Genomic DNA, 18,299 nt, shown 5'->3' with positions numbered 1-18,299 from the left:
CATTATTAATTCTGCTTCACATTAAACTGCACAGTTCACCCTTTACCCACTACAAAAAAAAAATAAATTAAAAAACCTCTTAAGCTTTTTAAAAGGTTTATGGCAAACAAGATCACTTTTTGTTTTATCACATTTGTTATTAATTTAGCAGTGCAGTAATTGAATAATCATCTCAGAAACCGAGTTCCAAATGGAAACTATTAAAGTAACCATAAACATCCCTTGCTCCTTTTAACTTATTTTCTCTGAAATTCAGGCTGGACACATTCGGACACAAATCTGTAAGACATTACTGCAGTCAGATGAAGTTACAAGAGACACTCTACAGTCGAGCACTGCGGGAGACTTCACAGCTCTCCTCACCATCACCGCGATCTTGTACGAGACATGAATGTAAGGACACGTCTGATGCCATTCAAGCGGTCTTTGAGGGATTTCATGGCAAGGAAAGGGAGCTGGGCTCTGTTCTCAAGTGGAAGGACAGCTAGGACCCACCAGCACCAGGCTGGCCCATTAGGGTTAGCCTGCAGTAAGGGGAAAGAAGCAGAAGTTGGAATACAAGTACATGGTTAGGGCTCAGCTTTGCAGGTTTGCTTTGAAAACACACCATCTTGATAGCAGACTAGCAAGGAGGGATCTTACTGCTAGTACAGCTGAGTACAGCTTGACCTGAAACAAAAACTGCAGCCAAGCTGTACTTTTTTTTTTTTTTTTTTTTTTTTTAAAAGCAAAAAGTCTGTAGGTTGGCTTTCTACATTTTTTCCCCCTAATTCATTATCTGATTCAGTTGTTTGGGATACTTATGTCCCTTCTTTGTACTTCATGCTTGTTTCATATTTAATTTCTGTTGTTACATTCTGTTCTTTCAGGACCCCTGTAATTTGCAGTCCTTGAGCCAGAGTAATGAGTTTCCTTCCCCATTTTCTCTTACTCATTTAATTGGGGAAGTAGAGTAGGCAAAAAGGCATTTACATCTCCCGGGATTCATTGTGTGGGTGAAGTACTCTCAGGAAGTTACCAACATTACGTATGAGCTTTCTGTTCACAATAGTGCTGCTACTGGTGCATGGCAACATAACCCAGATGCTCTGCTTACGCAGGGTAAGTGATGAACATTCTTATTTTTCCTCACTGAAGATGATGCTTCCCAGCTTATCAACTATCCTTGCTACCCGTGTCTCTGAAGTTACATAAGCCACTGATTCTGGATACCTGTGGGTCAGGATCCTTAGCTGGCATTGGACCAAAGTGACTGAGAATTCTACTCTTCAGTGCTTGCTTGAGTGAATTAAACCACATATATGCCTGATCGTAGACAGAATCATGGAGAACAAGCAGTGCAGCGTAGTCTTGTCCTTGCACCTGAAATGAGATGGGGGAGGTTACTGTTACTGTGATCTGCCTGCTGGGAAGGCACAGTGTTTGTTTTTAGGGCTTCTTGGGGTGGGGAGGGACAAAGGAAACAAGCAAAAAGTACCAAGGGAGTTTTAAAACAAATCAGGAACACTAGCTTTTCTTTTTCTTCCCTAAAAACAAACTCATTTATCCGTTACTTCCCTTTTTATCTCATGTTCCAAAGCAAAGGCACACATTTGCAGGACAAGCACCTCTGGAATGCTATGTGAAACATTTTTTTCATAAACATCACACAACACAGAACAAAAGATTATGAAAATAGCTGAAGTTCATTTAGCACCTTCTCTATTACAGAGCTATGACATCTCCCAGCTTTAACCACAAGTTAGGAAATACCACGGATTGGTTTACTGGAACCTGTTCCACAAAAAAGTTCACCAAATACACGGGCTCAGAATTTCGAATGTCACACAGCTTAAATATTTCTGCATTCACCTTTTGATCCTCGATGTACTCAATATCTGCTGTGTTGTAGCCATCACGCTGGCTGTGCTGTATCACCTTAAATCTCCTCTTGCCAATGCTGTCTACAACAGAGCGACCATCAGCAAAGAATTCAACATTTCTTATCTCCAGAATGCAGCCATAATCTGCAAACCTATTTAAATCAGAACAAAAGCAAGTAAACAACTCTTACTCTCTCCACCCTTAGTTCCAAAGAACTGCCATACAGCCACTGCCTACCACAAAGGTATTTACTGGTGTCAGCTCATTTCTATTGTTCATAGTACTGAGCTGCAGTAGCTCAAATTATTCAACGATTGTTTTTAAAACTATCAGGAATATTCAGGCTGTCAGATCTGATTAACATTAACTACATGCTTTGGAGGACAGATCACTTCTTACGAAAGTTATACAGCTTGGAAACATACTTTGTCCATAACTCCAGCAAGTTCACACATTTTGTACAGAACAAGTGCAATTCACAATATTAGAACTACAGAAGGACTATAAATGTTATAAATAAAAAGCTTCCCCACATTCTCAACTGATGTTATTTCATAGGTAGGGATTTTGAGCATGTCATTCTTCTTTTTATGGCATATATACCTCGTGGGTACACTCACTAAAGACCTGAAGAAAGCTGAACGTGGACATTAAGGCCCTGGCTTTTAAGACTGCCTGTAAATGGCACAATGCAAATGCTCAGCTAGCTCTTAGGAAGATACCGTTCTACCTCTGCAGCATCCAACATGCTCAGAGCAGTGAAGACAGAAGTGCATCCCAATAGTTTAACTATTTTCTTTATATATAGTTATAAAATTAACTATTTTAATTTTAAAAACACACACCACCATACTTTACTGCTGTTTGAACTTGATGGCTTGTGACAAAGCATTACAGAGATTTCAAGAGTGGAAAACACACTTCCTTTCCATGTATTTTAAGAGGTCTGAGGCTCAACTTTGTGCGAGAACCCACAAGCTCCATATGCTTCAAGAATAACAGGCAGCTGTATTAGGCAGAATCCAACTGCTCAGAGGAGTAACTCCAGCCTTCTCCATGTCTTTAACTGGTAGAGAAACTTCCTCTACTGGAGAACTACGAGAGATGACCACAGCACAAGCTCATCTGCACCTCCCTCCAAAAAGCCTTGCTCCAGATTAAGTGGGGTAGACCAGATGGTCCAAACATGCTGCTCACTCACCCCTTCACAGGGTCACTAATGCACATCCCAAATTGCTTGGTGCCAGTCTCCATGCACCTTCGAATCATCAGGCGATAACAGGGCTCAAAGATGTGCAAAGGACATGGGACTGTAGGGTAAGCCATTGTGCAGACAAATATGGGAACATTCTTATTGAGGCTGTAAGAAAACACAAAAAACACAACCAGATGACGTTTTACCAAAATACTGACAAGCTATAAACCACATGCATTTCATGCAAGAATGTTCTTTAGAATTTTCCCTACTCAGTAATTTCCAACCCCCAGCCAGTGAAACTGCTTTCACCCAATGTCTTGCTCTGTGGCTTTCATGGAGGGCTACCAAGAGCAAACATTACATTTACAGCTTGTCTAAAAAGCAACATCCCAGATTTCTTCTCCTGTTTGTTGTTTAACACAGTGTGCTCTGAGTAAGCATAAAAACCAGATGATTTTCACCAGGACCCCATTCTCTTTAAATCACTGATATCAAAGATGAAGCTCTGGTGTCAGCATCTATTGAGTGGCAACCAGCCCACGGGGTTGGAATGGGATCTGGATCCTATCAGCTCCCCTCCAGCCCAAGCCATCCTGTGGTCTGTGCATGTCCTGCAGCAGCAGGAGCCATTTGTTAGCTAACAGCAATCGTATCAGAAGAGGATTTTAAGGAAATGGATTACATACTTGGAAAGCTCTGCTATTTCCTCTTCATAAATCTTTCTTCTTTCAGTGAGTTCCTCTGGAAGATATCTAGCTATTAACTCCTCCATTAGAACTGTTTTGCAGTATTTCCTCATAGCCAAGCACTGCAGAAGGAAGCAAACAAAAATCACAGGCAGTTACAGATAGTGCCTAACGTTTCAAAGTACACACACAGCACTCATCTGTTAGCTCCATTTTCTTATGCCTACAGCACATCAAAGCTATTTTCTAAGCTTGCACCACCACTGAAGTTATTGAACTATTCCTGATGCTGGGGGCATTGTTTCAGATAACCTGTAGACAATCTGCCCTCTCTTCTCAGACGTCCCAAATACAGGAAAGGTCTGACCAGACGAGACCATCCAAGCTCTGTGAGTCACAGGAATCACAAAGACATTTGCAACCACCTTTTTCTTAACTTACACAAAGCTTAATTTGAGTTTGGAGGGTTTCTAAAAGTGCTGCTTGATCTTAATTCTGTGCTCTTGAATATATGCTGAGAACATCTGAGCTTCATTACCTCTGAGAGCCCTTCTTTGCACAGGGGACATTTGGGGTTGTGATCCAGGCATCTCTCAAGACATTTGAGACAGAAGGTGTGTCCACAAGGCGTGGTGACAGGTTCATAGAAGAGCCTGGATTGGGAAATCCAAAAACAAGACGACAACAATATCGTGTACCAAAGTAACAGAAAGAGACATTACCAAAAAAAAAAAAAAAAGCTGCATTTATCCACTAATTTAGCTACTGACTGCTCTACAGATAAAGTTGTTCCTTGTTTTTCACTTCTTCATCCACCTCTTGTCTTTATTCAGCTTACACTGTTTGTTATTGCTGTCTAATGTGAAAGGCAGCCTCTGAGCTCAGATTGCAGTGCATGTGATGTGTGCAGCTTCAGGTCCAAGCTTCATTTTATTCAACACAAGCGATGAACACAAAATGAGGCCTGATCATCCAACTTTTTCTAATGAAACTGAGCAACACTTACACAACCAGTAGCATGGAACTCATGTGGGTACTTGGATGTGCAGAGCAAAGCACAAAACAGTCATTTTGCAGCAACAGGCCAGATAAGTGACTACAAAAAAAATGGATTATTACCAACTCTAACCTGGACTGGGAAAGCAGTTCTGTCGGAATAGATTGTTTTTAACCTTCAACCTGCTTGTCTGGAAAAGCAATTATATTAAGTTCATGTTTCAGCTAGGAAAATATTTCAGTCCATAGGGCCAAGATTTTAAAATAGCTCAGGGTCTAACCTGCTCATCCCAGGTACCTCTGTGACACTTATTTCTACATACAGATTTTTGGCTTATTACAGTTATGTGATATTGCAAAGTGAGGTTTCCTTGACAGTAAGTACGTCTGACAGATGTAAATTATTTAAGTTCTTTTTTTCTTTTTAAATACAAAACATTCCATACTAGAAAGGAAACTTTGGCATATATTCCACAGCATACTAAGCACTTCAGGGTCTCAATTAGTAATTCTCCTAATTGATCAAGCTTAAGAAAGCAGCAACCTAAGTTCCATTATATGCATGGACGTTATAAACCCATATTTATTAGTACCTTTAACAAGATGACTACTTGTACACTGGCTCCTTACAAAACTGCCACAGTCACCTTATTAAATGTCATTAGTAACTGCAAATATTGACATTTAAAACAACAGAACACAAAGAGGCATCCAAAAAGCCACACCTATTACTGCAATGGGACTGTATGGTTGAAAATCCTCATTAGCTGCTTTATGAACAGAAACCTCACTGCACTATGCTATTGTTTGAACTACAGCAAATGTCAGACTCTGCATTGTTTCAGGGAGCACTGGTTTGTAAATGTTATTATTTAGTAGCTGTTAGTGGATCTGAAGACAAGAAATTCCAGTTGAGATGAGTGATCCTGCTCTGCCTCCACTGAAGCCACCAGCAGCTTTCTGCTAAGCAGCAGAAAATAAGCATCTGTTCCTGTGAGCACTGCTTCCTCCCTTCTCCCTGTACTGCTGCAAGCATTGCTTATTCTCTGCTTGCTGCTGGAGCTGCTGTGGATCGATAATGTTTGGGCCGCTTCGCCAGACAAGTAGGCTAATAGCAGCTCCCTGTGAGCAGGTCAGTGGGTTACTGGGTAATCAGTCCGAAGCGTCTCTGCATCCAAATCCCTAAAATACTCTTGAAGAACGTGGCAGGAAGTAATTATGACCTATCTGCATTAATAGCATGATGAAAGTCTAGTGACAGACTGTCCTCATTGTTACAGTGCTGCGGAGCTGCTGCCCTGCAGACGTCAGGTCCTGAGTGCACCCACAGCCACAGAGCCAGCAGTCCTCAAGCTCAACGCCTTCAGGAACGCATGCTAGTCTGCCTGTTTCTGATTTAACAGGGGATGAGGAAGTAGGGCTAATTAAATTCATTAAAAGCATCTGAAAAGCATTTTGTGGACATGATTCTAAACATGCAGTCATTAAAAGCAGCTCGGACCCATTGTGTGGCTTTCTGCAAGAAGAAAGTTCTGCTCTTAGCAGTACCAGTGTTTTGACAGCTGTGTACACTTCTGGAGCACGTTTCAGCTGCAGGCAGATGGAGAGAGAGGGGGCACATCTGACTTATCCCAGGCAGAAGCAAGCCTTTGCAGACTTTTCCCTCAAAGATGTTAGTGTTCCAAATAAAAGCAGGCAACCCCCTTCACCAGCATACAGCAAAGCACAGCAGAGCCATGTTTGCCCAGTCACAGCCCTTCAGAAAAAAATCCACAAAGCCACCTCCTATTCAAGTAATATGGTGCAAGATGAACCAAAATATATTGTATAGATAAAACTGAGCCAAACACGAGTGGCACAAAGCAGAAATCAAGACCCTTGTAAAACATCTTCTCTATTTTCTTCAAGAAATTTGTAACAAAACCCCTTTAACTTTTTTTTTATATAAAACATAGCCATCAGTAAAATAGATGGCAACTCAAGAGTTTTGTTTTTAAATAAAGTCATTGCTGTCCTTAAGGCTAGATCTGTTATTTAACTGAAGGAAGAGATCGCAAGACTCAGGAACAAAGGAATTCAGCACATCTGTTGAGCAACACAGGAAAAACATGCTCCTAAGATCCACCTTGTTGTAACAGCAAGAACACTATTTTATATGCAAGCTTGGTGTGCTCATAATATTCATTAGCTATTTCATGCACTATGATACCATACACAGCTCTATTAAACTCCAAAGGAGAAACCTGTGGCTGTGTGCACTGCACCAGTGGTGGGTGCATGTAACTGATGGGAAGAGGAAATGTGACAGCTCCACTAATGTGCTCAGCTCTCACTGTGACCTCATGTCCTTCCCACTGCCAACCTGGGGCAGCCCAACCTTTCACCACGGTGCTGAGAACCAAAGGTTGAGAAATACATCAATGGAAAAACAATTCTAATAAAGACCAGTTTCAGGTCAGTGGGAAAACTACATACCAGCTGAGCTAGAAGTTACCTAGATTGTAAAAGAGGAGGGGTTTTCTACAAGCTCAAGACATCTATGAGGAAATAACGGATACCTCATACACAGGGAGCAATCCAGATCTGATGGATCCACAGATTCAAATGGAGTATGTTGCCCAGTGCTACTTCCCTTGGTATCGACTGTATCTAGCAACAAGAAGAAAACACATTACCATATGACTGCACACTGCTGGGAAAGCACATCCAGCCTCTGCAACTACAACCAACTACTGATGTTTAAACTTTGACGTGCAAGCTGCTGAACCACTGAGCATCACTGCAGTATCTCCTACACACAGCATCACATCCAGCTCTGGCACAAGTAAGCCACCAGTCCTTAACTGCAGTGACACTACATTGACGTGCAGAGCACTGAATTTAGTGCTGCACCAAAACACCCTGTGCCAGAAGTATGACAGGGGACAGGTTTTTCTGTCACACCACTGTAAATATATCCCACACTATGAAAAAAGGCTGCACATCAGGTGTTCATGCAAACAGAACTCGTGCTTTTAAACTTTTTTTTTTTTTTAACTGATTCAGAAGGTGGCAAAAGCATGCATGGCATTAATGTTGCTCACAAAAACCAGCGCCCTGCCAACAAACAAGCAATCATCTCAGCTCCCCTAGCTGCCTTTTTAGACTAACACTTCTACAAGAAGTGTTCCACATCGTGCCCTAATTAAACTAATGAGAAAATATAAAAAAAAAAATGGAAGTGCAATTTGGATCCTTCTAGGCTTTTATGCAAGCAAAGATTCCACTGATGGTACCTCAGTTCCACATACCTTTCTTCAGGAGCTTGCAGGGCACCTCTGCAGCCCTCGCCTCCTCCAAGCAGCCTTTCCTTTTCAGGAGGCCACGCTTCTCAGACACGAGGAAGGCAGGCTCTGGCACAGAGGTGGGCTTGTTCTCCTCCTCTGAGCAGTCCTTTCTACTCTCTGTGGTTTGCATGGACTTCCTTAAACTGCCAGAATTAGTTATGTTTGGCTCCTCTTGAACAGGAAAGCCCTTTTTCTGTTCCACATTTGCCTGTTCAAAGAGAGAGCTGACATTAGAGCATCCACCTTCATCCACAAGGTAAGGAAAAACACCCAAACCTGTCAAGCCCTTCATGCTGTGGCTCACCAGGAAGGACTTTGTAGCTCAAGAAGAACAGTTTGAGGATTGCTCTGTAGGGGCATGGCTTTAATGTCAGATGTATGCAGACAATACCCACCCCCCAGCACCACTCAGTACTTTCAGCCCTCGTGTGTGGCTTTACTGCTCGCTCTTGGAACTCAATTTAGGCAGAGAGCCATCTAAACCTCAGGTTTAATACGCCGCTGTCACTTAATCTATACCTTAATAATCTAATCTCACTAATATGTACTGTTTATACCATGAGGATAAGGTACCAACCATCAAAATGACCAGAACTACATGAGGAAGCAGTATCAACACCAAATTGACTGCAGGAAAGAAGAGGCACAGAGCTTCCTTCTATGTGATAGACTTCTTTCACAAAAGATCAAACAACCATTGCTGCTCCTGTTGCAGCACAGAGCCACGGGACATCACTGTCTGCCTGTCACATCCACATCACAGATGAACCCAAAAGCAGATACTGCAGTAATGTTTAACATGTAGAAAGATGAGAGAGCTGTCCCTCAAATGACTGACATCATGACCGGGTGCTGTGGGAGGATTTCCTTTCAGAACAGTCCTTCCAGAAGGCACTGCTTATCCTCAGCAAGGCTGAGCAAAAACCCACCACTTCCGTTTCCTAGGATCAGTAAAGTTTTCCCCTACAGGTACGGCATAGGGCAGATCATATCCTCACAGTTCAGGTTTTAATGAAGTCCTTACCCAACCCCGCTAACTTAAACCTTTCCAGCAGTTCTCAGTACTCTGGCTGTGAGAACAAACTTGTAGAGCAGTGTAGAACACTGCTAGCCCACAATGATCTCTCAATGTATAGAACCTGAACACAGGATGATTTTTTTCTTACATAGGGTCAGTTACAGCTAAAACCCCAAATTTGGGCACTGAGGCCTTGGAGGGCATCCCAACCCACGCGGCAGAGGCTCTGTTTTCCTGCCAGTTGCTTGGATGGGCTACAGACAGCTCAATGCCTGCATGCATTTGGTGGAGAAGTCAGCTCAAGAGGCTTCAGCAGATCGGCATTGCTTTCTGTAAGGCAGTACATCAGAGAAAACACACCATCCCATCTCCCAGAGATGAAAAGGAAAGGCTTCCCCATGTGAACACAGAACACACAGCAAAATGAAGAACCACACAGCAGACTCATTCGTTACCTTGAGCAACCTCTGCAGGGCATGGCTGGTGCCTCCAGATCCCACTGAACTTAGGAGGTTCCCCTTTAATCTAGAGTGATGTGACAACAGCTGCAGGATATCGGGTAAGTGTTCCTGAGCATTTCCCGGGATGAGTGAAAACAAACTAAGTAGAAGCTGTGATATAAAACAGAATACTTCACTGCTTAGTTCTTTCCTTGCAACCTCCCCACGACAAAGCAAGTAAGGGAGTGGCTGACAGAAATACCATTCATTTGAAAAAAAAAACCCTTTTAAAGAGCCCTTCTGACAGGGATGAGAGAAAAATGGCAAAGTTGGTGCAGCACGGGGCCCACAGACAGATTTTGGGAGCTGAGTAAGACCATGAATCACAGACCACCCTCCAGTTACACGCACACCCTTGTCCTGTGGCTCAGAGCTCACCAGAAGTCCCAACACCTTGTTTTTGTTTTTCATTTCTTTTTTCTGCACATCAGAAACTTTCAGCAGCTTTTATGGAGCACAGAAAGCACTCATCTCACAGGCTTCACCCACATGCACTAAGTTGCAACTATTTCTAATTCATTTATATGAGAATACAAAAAAAAAAAAAAAGGGCAGCAGAAAAATGCCATTCCTTCGTTTGCTATCAGAAAATGGGTGAACTTGCACTGAGCAGCAGCTTGCTGCCACTTGCAGGCACATTTCCAGTGATCATAAAAGAAACAGACTGCGGGAAATTCATTCAAGAAATGGATTTCAAAATAGTGCTGAAGTGATCCTGCCGCAGTCTGAGGAAGCTGCATGACAGCTCCAATCCCACACCATGGACAGGCAGCTAGCAAGGGCAGAACACCACAGCTGTACCCAAAGGATCTGGTAAAAAGCAGTATGTCATTGTTACGCAAACAGCCTTGGAAACAGCCCAGGAAGACATTGCATCATGGATGAACTCTGTGTCACACAAGTCATTCTGTCGGCTGTAATCAGCCGTGTTTTCCTCAGATCCCCACTGCTTGAAATTGGGTGTCTTAGACAAAGCTGCTTGGGGTCTGAATTCAGAAATGTATCTGAACATACACTCTCGCTGCTCTAGTGCACTGCAACTCTCCCAGCATGACTATGAAAACAAATTATGATACAATTACAGCAAAACTGTGCATGGAACACTGCGGGGAAAAAAAAAGTCCTACCAAATCCCAAAACCGAAACATGACCAAAAAATAAATCAGGAACTAGAACCCTATGCAAAGTGAGATAAAAGACCTGATTGCACTACAAGCCACCCAGGTTATAAACCCAGTTACTTTCATGAGCAGTGCTTCACTGCAGGAGTGCCACAGTGCTCTCAGACCATTCCAAGTCACAGCACTCCAACCCCAAAGCCGGTTGCGGTGCTGTGAAGGAGTGTGCAGTGCAATGAAACCAGAACGACTCTGTTTTTATTACCTCAAGGTGTCACTGCTGTGGTGCAAAGCCTTTCGGCTGCAACAAGAGAGATCAATTGTCAAAACCCCCATTCACAGTAATTGTGGTATTACTTAGGAGGTGGACAACACAGCACAGCACATTGTACAGAATCCCTTTAAGAACACACACAACAGCCTTGGCCGTGACTGGGAAAAAAAAAAACAGCTTGCTGATCTGCTTTGCTGGTTTTAGCATTAATTATTAGCAGCAACCCTTATAAACTATTTTAAAGCAGCTCTTTGCTGAGTGCTTCACTCCCCACCTTTGTCATAGCACAGCCGTGGTGGAGGAAAGCAGCTGCTCCCAGCAGAGCATGACAAGTGCTGCATGTTGGCTCAGCATCCCAGCCCCATGCAACACACCATACCAGCTCCCTCTTGCTCACTGGCAAGGTGGTGCCAAGCCATGAAACACGAGAAGCTTGCCAACAGGGAATCACAGAGGTCTGTGGGTGGCGATTATTAGCAATTCACTTTTACTTCAAGTTTGCTGGTGCTAACACTGTTTCCACACAGCACCTATCTGCTTAGTGCCTGTACTCTTGCTACCTCCCTATCTTCAAAGAAAGGGCGGACATCAGCCCAAAAGTGAGCAGCAGTCAGGACAACCCTCCCCCCACGACTCTCTGCAGTAATGAGGGGGGAGGAAGGAGAAACACTCTTACCCTATGATAGGTCACTGAAAACAATGCGGTTTGGATGATTTGGGGACCATACCTTCTGAGCCTCAGACTTGGCCGTCTTGTTCCCCATGTCCAGAGCAAGGCAGAACAGAAACTCTCTTAAAGCTTCTTCTGTTTTCCCTAGATTAGCCAATGCCTGGCCTTTCCTTAAGTGACCCTGCAATGAAACACAGCCATCGTTACAGCCTTTGTTTCTTCTGTTGTGGGAACTTGCACTAAGAACAAGGTGAAGCGACAGATCCTCCAAAGAGAGTTGGGCAGGGAGAGCTCACTGATACGGCTTCTCAGCCTGTGACAACAGCAGTGCCCAAGTTTCACAGCACAATGATGAGAGCCCGTACACCTGAGAGCCCTAGCAGTAGAGCTGAGATGTTCTCTGGGCAAAACAATTCCCACAGTGTCCCTGAGCCCAGCTGCTCTTGGACAAATCTGCTCCCTCCACACTAAGGTTCTAACAAGTGATTGCTTTCTTCTATCAAGACAGAAGCACAGCACTCAGTTTTTAGAGACAGTTCACAGGCTCGAGATCCCGGTGGGTCACAGACAGCAACACCAACTCCTCCTGCAGGATGACTGCTCTTCCTTAACCCCACTGAGCCCCAAGACAAAATGGCTCAGTGCCTGTGAGCCACAGGAGCTTCCCCATCTCTGAGCAAGGAACGGTTTTCCACCCAGAGCAGCACCCAGGTCTGCAAGCACAGCGTGCTGGGGCTCAGGACTCACTTTAAGCCAGTAGGGTTGCAGCCTGCATGCTGCCTCGGCATCGTGCAGCGCATCCTCACAAGCTTTCAGAGTCGAGTTAATCTGGGACCGGTTGCTGTATAGCAAGTGGTCATTGGGAGCTGCAGGAAACAAAAGTTGGTCGATTAACCCAGTTTAGAAGCAGTTATGTAAGCTTTACTCCTTAGAATTTTATTTTTAAACACGCGTCGCGCCTCCCAAATTGCACCGAAACCCAAAATAAGCAGCCCTGAAATAACTCCGTAGTAAATGAAATACGGAAGCCTCTTTTGTGCAACTCCAGCGAAACGGCGGTGGCGTATTACATAACTCCGGGCAAATTGCATAAACGGGCACCGGGCAGGGAGCGACCCGTGCGGGGAGACCGGGCGGGCGCCGGCAGCAGGCGGGGACGCCACGACGGCCGCGGATCGCAGCGGCAAAAGCCTTCGCTAACCGGGTTTGCGCACATTCAGCAGCCGCACGAGGAGCAGCGGCACGGAGCGTTGAGACGGGGCTGCGCTCGAAGCTCCGCGCTGCGCTTCAGCCGCCCGCGCTCACTGCGGAGCAACGCGCCGCGAGCCCTCCCGTCCCGTCCCGTCCCGTCCCTCCCCTCCGCTCCGCAGGCGGCCCGCGGCCCGGCCCCTCTGAGGAGCGCGGCGCGGTGCCGGGGAGCCCCGGGGGCGGCGGCCCCGCTCCCACCCCGCGGTTACACAACGGCGCCGGGGGGGCGGGGGGCGGCCGGGCCGCGGGCTGCCGCCTTACGCAACCGCCGCTCTCCTGACCCAGTTCCGCTTCGGAGCTCCCCCCGCCGCCCGCCCCGGGACCCGGCTCCGGCCGCCCGGGGACGCGGGCGTTACCTAAGCTGAGCGCCTCGTCGTACTTCTGCAGGGCGGCGTGCAGCTTCTTCTCCCGGTACAGCAGGTTCCCCTCGTGGCGGAGCTGCGAGGCCCGCACCTGCCGCGGGAACCACTTGCCCAGCAGGTTGCTGAGGATGACGTTGACCCGCGGCAGCCGCCCGCCGCCCTCCTGGCGGCACAGCACGCAACGCGCGGCGGACGCGCGGTCCTCCCTCTCCAGGCACTTTTTGCAGAAGGTGTGTCCGCAGGGCAGCGACACGGGCTCGAAGAGGAACCCCTGGCACTTGCGGCAGCGGCAGCCGTCCCAGTCCCGGGGCTGCGGGGCGCCGCTCCCGGCCGGCAGCCCCTCCTTCAGCCGCACGCCCTGCGCCAGGCACTCCACCAGCTTCTCCAGCTGCTCGGCGCGCAGCTCACGCTGCCGGGACGCCAGCTGGTACAGCGGCAGCGCCTCGTGCAGCCGCCCGCCGAAGGCCAGCGCGTCGGCCCGCCCGAGCAGCGCCCGCCACTCGGGGCCGCGGCCGCCGCTCGCCGCCTCCGAGTTCTGCGCCTGCAGCGGCTCCGGGCGGGAGCCCATGGCGGGCGGCGTCTCTCAGCACGAGCGAGAACGTGAGCCGGGCGGGCGGCCGGGGGCGCTGAGGCGCGTGGGCTGTGGCGCCGCGGGCGCGGCGCGGCCCCGCCGGCCCATGCTGCTGCCGCCCCGCGCCGGGAGCGCCCCGGCCCGCCGCCGCTTATATAAAGGGGGGCACGTGACGCGGCGCGGCCGCGCTCATTGGGCGGCTCCCGCAGGTTGTTACAAAACCGCCTGGTTTTGTAACCGCTGCCGACGGCCCGGCCCGCCGACAGGGGCGGCCCGCTTCACCCGCGGCCCGTCTGCGCTGGAGGCAGCCGGCGCCGTCCTGCGGCGGGCGTCCCGTCTGCGCCGCGCCGCGCCATCCTCGGGCACCGCTCTGCGCCGCGCCCCGGATCCGCCCGCGCTCCGCAGGTGCCCCGCGGCGCTCCTCCAGCCGCGGTTCGTCGCTCTCTTAACGACGCTGAAGCTTTCTCACTGTCGGCTCGTGGCGGCTTTCGGACGGCGGAGCGGGGAGTTCGGCGGGAAGGGGCCACGGCCGTGTGGCCGCGCTGCAGGGGTGCACCTGTCTGATCCCGCCTGCTGACATCCCTGTTCTGAGGCTTTCTGCACCTGCCAAAAACTTGGCTTCCCTCCCTAAGGCTTTCGGATATATACACCTATATCTCTGTACACAAAGTTCCCAAGCGAGTCCTTCAAATAAACGAATAAAAGGGTTTATTGAATAGCCGCTGGCGTTAGACATTCTTCCCGCTACTGGCGCTGTCTGGCCTATTGGCACAGCACGGCACAGCCCGATACGGGCTGATTCCAGGAAAGGAGCGCTGAACGACTCGAAGTCCGGGTGGAGCGATGTGCGGGACCACGAGCAGGAGCCGGCACGCAGGGGCGGGCATTTTCCTGAGCGAGCCGATGCTAGCAGCTCGTCTTACAACTTCCATGCGAGAAAGCCTCCTGTTATGAAAGAACAACAGCCTTAACAAAAGGAAAAACGTTTTCTCGAAGTCGACAGTTGTCTCTATTGCAAAACGACCGTCTCGGCAGCCTTTCTGTGTGTTATTTTATAACCATTGTCCTGAAAACCACTATGAGTCAAAGCCAATTCAAGCGAGGGAAAGTGACATAACCGCTGGTTACCAGTAGCAATGCGATGACAATCCCTCTATCGGGGATACGCCAGCAGTATTTGCACAGTTACATAGCAGTTAAAGAGGTAAGAGCCGTGGTAGAAGGGGAGGTTTGCTAACAGCACATGAATTCAGGATAGGGAATGGAAATAGATTATCATAGAAAATGTGATCAGATTTGTGTTCTGAAAGGAAGTTCCACAGCTTCTGTTTACAGCACATGAGAAGACAGGCAGGGCAGATTGCGCAGCACAGGACAGGCTCAGAGGAAAGGGCAGCAGTGGTGCCTGCAAACTGCTAGTGGTGGGAGCTGTCTGCTTCTGGAAGGGCATAGAGCCACAGCTCTTTATCCAAAGCCCAAGATCTCGTGGATGGCCTGTGGGCAACAGGACTTCTCAGGAGAAACCAGCAAGCTCTGCCTCTGCTAGCTCCTGGTGCGTGTTGTTTGGTGAATGTGAGCATTGCGTGGGGCGTGCCAGGTGCAGAGTGAACATCACAGCCACTAACTCAACAGCACTTTAAAGCCAAGGCGCTGCTCTACTTCTCAGCTGCACACCACTGTAGAACACCTTGCTCCAACAGCCAGCTCAGCTCCACAGATGCTGCCCTAGTGAAGACAGCTGCATATGCTGCTTTCGTTTTGTTGTATGTCATATTCTGAAAGCATGGAGTTTTCCTATACTCACATACATAGATATCTGTGGATTTGGAACAGCAGTGGGGCTGCAAACCCCTACCTACCTGTATTGCTTGGGAGATTGGGAGCTGATTAATCTTTCACTTAAACAGAAGTTACAGCTAGGAGGTGACTCACTCTGCAGAAGCACATCTCCTTTCTATGATTTTTCTACAAAGGGAGGTTTAATTTCTTCCTTTTAATGACAATGAGCACAATACTGGTTTTCTTCCAGCAGTTAATGGCTGGCAGAACCGTGTAAGAGCACGACTGCATTCTTCAGCCCTCTTCTGGAGCTACAATCTGCATCACACTCTGAGACCACAAAGCCAGCAAGCAATCCTGTTCCTTTCCCTTCCCACACACAACTACCCTAAATGTGACATTCTGACCCACCATCCTTCCTGACAGAGCTCCTTCTCTGCTAGCAGCAGGGATGTTAAAAGCCATGTAACAAATAAAGGTGTTTTATACACAAGTGCTCTCACACTCTGCAGTAGTCCGTAGGTGAGAACAGTTTTGGACTGGTGGCTGAGCCAGTTGAAAACAGAAGGCCTAACATTCCCTATGCAATAAAGCTGTAAAGGGGGAACTTACTATGGTCCACTTGCCATGGTTAGAAAAATCACTAGAATTAAGATATTAAATACATCCACCAGTTTAAAGAAATGGATGGCACCAGCAAATAAAAAGACAAACAGAACAACCCACCAACCCCAGGGGTTTATTTTATTCAGGGAAAACTACGGATATGAGCCAGGAAAGGTCCTTGTCACCTCTCGATCAAGCGATCAGCTTGACAAGACCTTGGGATGCACATAACAAGTATCCCATTCAAACTGGATCTTTCCCTGTGTGATAAAGAACGAGGGATTCACACCGTGTCCCTGGAGTGTAACCAAACCTGAAGCGAGCTGGGTGAAATCAGTTCTGCTCAGACATGCCCAGACTTTTAGAAAGTTATTTTTATTCTGTAATGAAATGACAATGCTCCCATGTGAAGTTCAGTGGAATTCAATTTCCAGAGCATTTTTATACCAAATTGAGATGTTTCAGTGTTGAACAAATACTTCACCAATTGGAAGGCTTATTTTATCAAAAGTGAGGGACTATCTGCCAGCCATTCTCTCCAGCCATTTTGGTGAAAAGATCATCTGTCAAAAGCAACGCTCGAATTAGCTCCTTTTGTACGTAAGAAAAGCCCAAATGTTTAAGTACCTGTCAGTGTGCACAGTAAACGACCAGTAACAGCAAACTCCTGCATAATGCGCAGCAAGACAAAGGAGACTGTAAGGTCCATCATCCCTTCCACAGAACGCCAGCATGCAGCCAGGAAGCAGGTCCATTTCTGGTGCACACATATCACTGCTGTCACAGGAGAACCACCAAACAAATATATTGTATCTAGAACGTGAAAGTACGTATTGATTCTTCTATGCTGCCCAATAAAAATGTACTGTGCAGATGTCTTGAGCAGTAGGATGCATTGTACACTCACACAGTGTTCCATTTGTCTTGAAAGACTTCACTGACAGCCTCAGTGGAGGTACGTTCTCCAGCTCAAAAACACATAAATGTAATCATTTAAAAGGGCAAAGTTACAAGAAAATGTTTTGTTTCACACTTTGTGATAATGTGATTCCAGTAAAAAGTAGAACAAACTTCAGAAAGCAAAACCAAAAAGCAAACACCACATTAATGCAATCTGCAGTCCTCTTGAAGTTGTAGGGGCTAATTTGTTTTTATTTGCTTTGGTGTGAGCTACACAGAGCAGTTAAGGTGCGTGAATCAAACTGGGAAGTTGATGGGTGGCCTACAAAGACAGCAAACAGAACACATGGCTTTTGAACAGCTCGACATCACAACACGCTTATGTGAATCCACAGGACTCTTCATGCAAAGGTTTGATAGACTTTCAGGATTGTGGCTATTCAGCTGTCTGTACGTTGGTATGCACTGCCGTCACAGAAGACTCAACTTAAAAAGCAGGACAATAATATCTTGTGGCTGTTGTGGTTTGTAAAATCCAAGAGCCAAGTTTCCTACAAAAACACCTGTGGAAGTGTGAAAGTCCTCCTGAATCCATGATGTCATATTCAGTAGCTTTTTTTTCTTTTCTTTCCCTCCAGGAATGAGGGCGATAAAAGCAAGTTCTACACAAGACGAACAAGAGAAGTACGGGTGGCACTACTACTGCCTCAGCAAGCAGCTAGAAAATCCAATGCTTGACAACGGCAGTGGTATATGTGTTCTCAACTACCTGCGACAGGTGGGTAAACCCTGTGCCAAGGCCCATGAGCTGTGCTGTTTAGCTGTTCAATCTCCATGTCCTTACTCTTGGGGGAAAACTCTTCCAGGCACAGACTCAGGAATGCATCCCTTCTTAGCAACGCCCTTAGGGACATATTTGTGGTCCCATTGAGTTTAAATGAGACTTAAAACATATGCTTCCAGTTAGGGGAGTTCTTTCAAGCTTGACAAATGGAGCAATGGAGCCTTCAGCCCATTCTGGACTATTTTATTGACCTGGGTATTGTTTGGATATGCTTTCACCTCTGACTTTCATCCCAGGGACTGCATACAGCCTCCTCATCCTGGGGTCTGGCTTGTGCTGCTAAGAAGTATATTAGCTGTAGTGATCTACAAGGCTCCTGTCTTCTGCTGCTGGATATCGT

General features: G+C 46.9%; 1 protein-coding gene across 1 annotated transcript; it reads right to left on the bottom strand.

The window, feature by feature from the left end:
• Positions 1-365: 365 nt before the first annotated feature.
• On the bottom strand, positions 366-13,827 carry LONRF3 (LON peptidase N-terminal domain and ring finger 3; the record flags this gene model as incomplete). The annotated part of the gene is made up of 12 exons (XM_079541894.1): positions 366-524; positions 1,213-1,362; positions 1,852-2,014; positions 3,065-3,223; positions 3,748-3,869; positions 4,286-4,400; positions 7,302-7,392; positions 8,034-8,277; positions 9,543-9,698; positions 11,708-11,830; positions 12,397-12,515; positions 13,254-13,827. The coding sequence occupies 12 exons, from the start codon at positions 13,825-13,827 to the stop codon at positions 366-368; spliced, it is 2,175 nt and encodes a 724-aa protein (XP_079398020.1).
• Between the last annotated feature and the right edge of the window lie 4,472 nt (positions 13,828-18,299).

The sequence above is a fragment of the Tetrao urogallus genome, assembly GCF_951394365.1.
Source record: "Tetrao urogallus genome assembly, chromosome: 13".
NCBI lineage: Eukaryota > Metazoa > Chordata > Aves > Galliformes > Phasianidae > Tetrao > Tetrao urogallus.
This window is presented reverse-complemented; position numbering and strand designations above follow the sequence as displayed.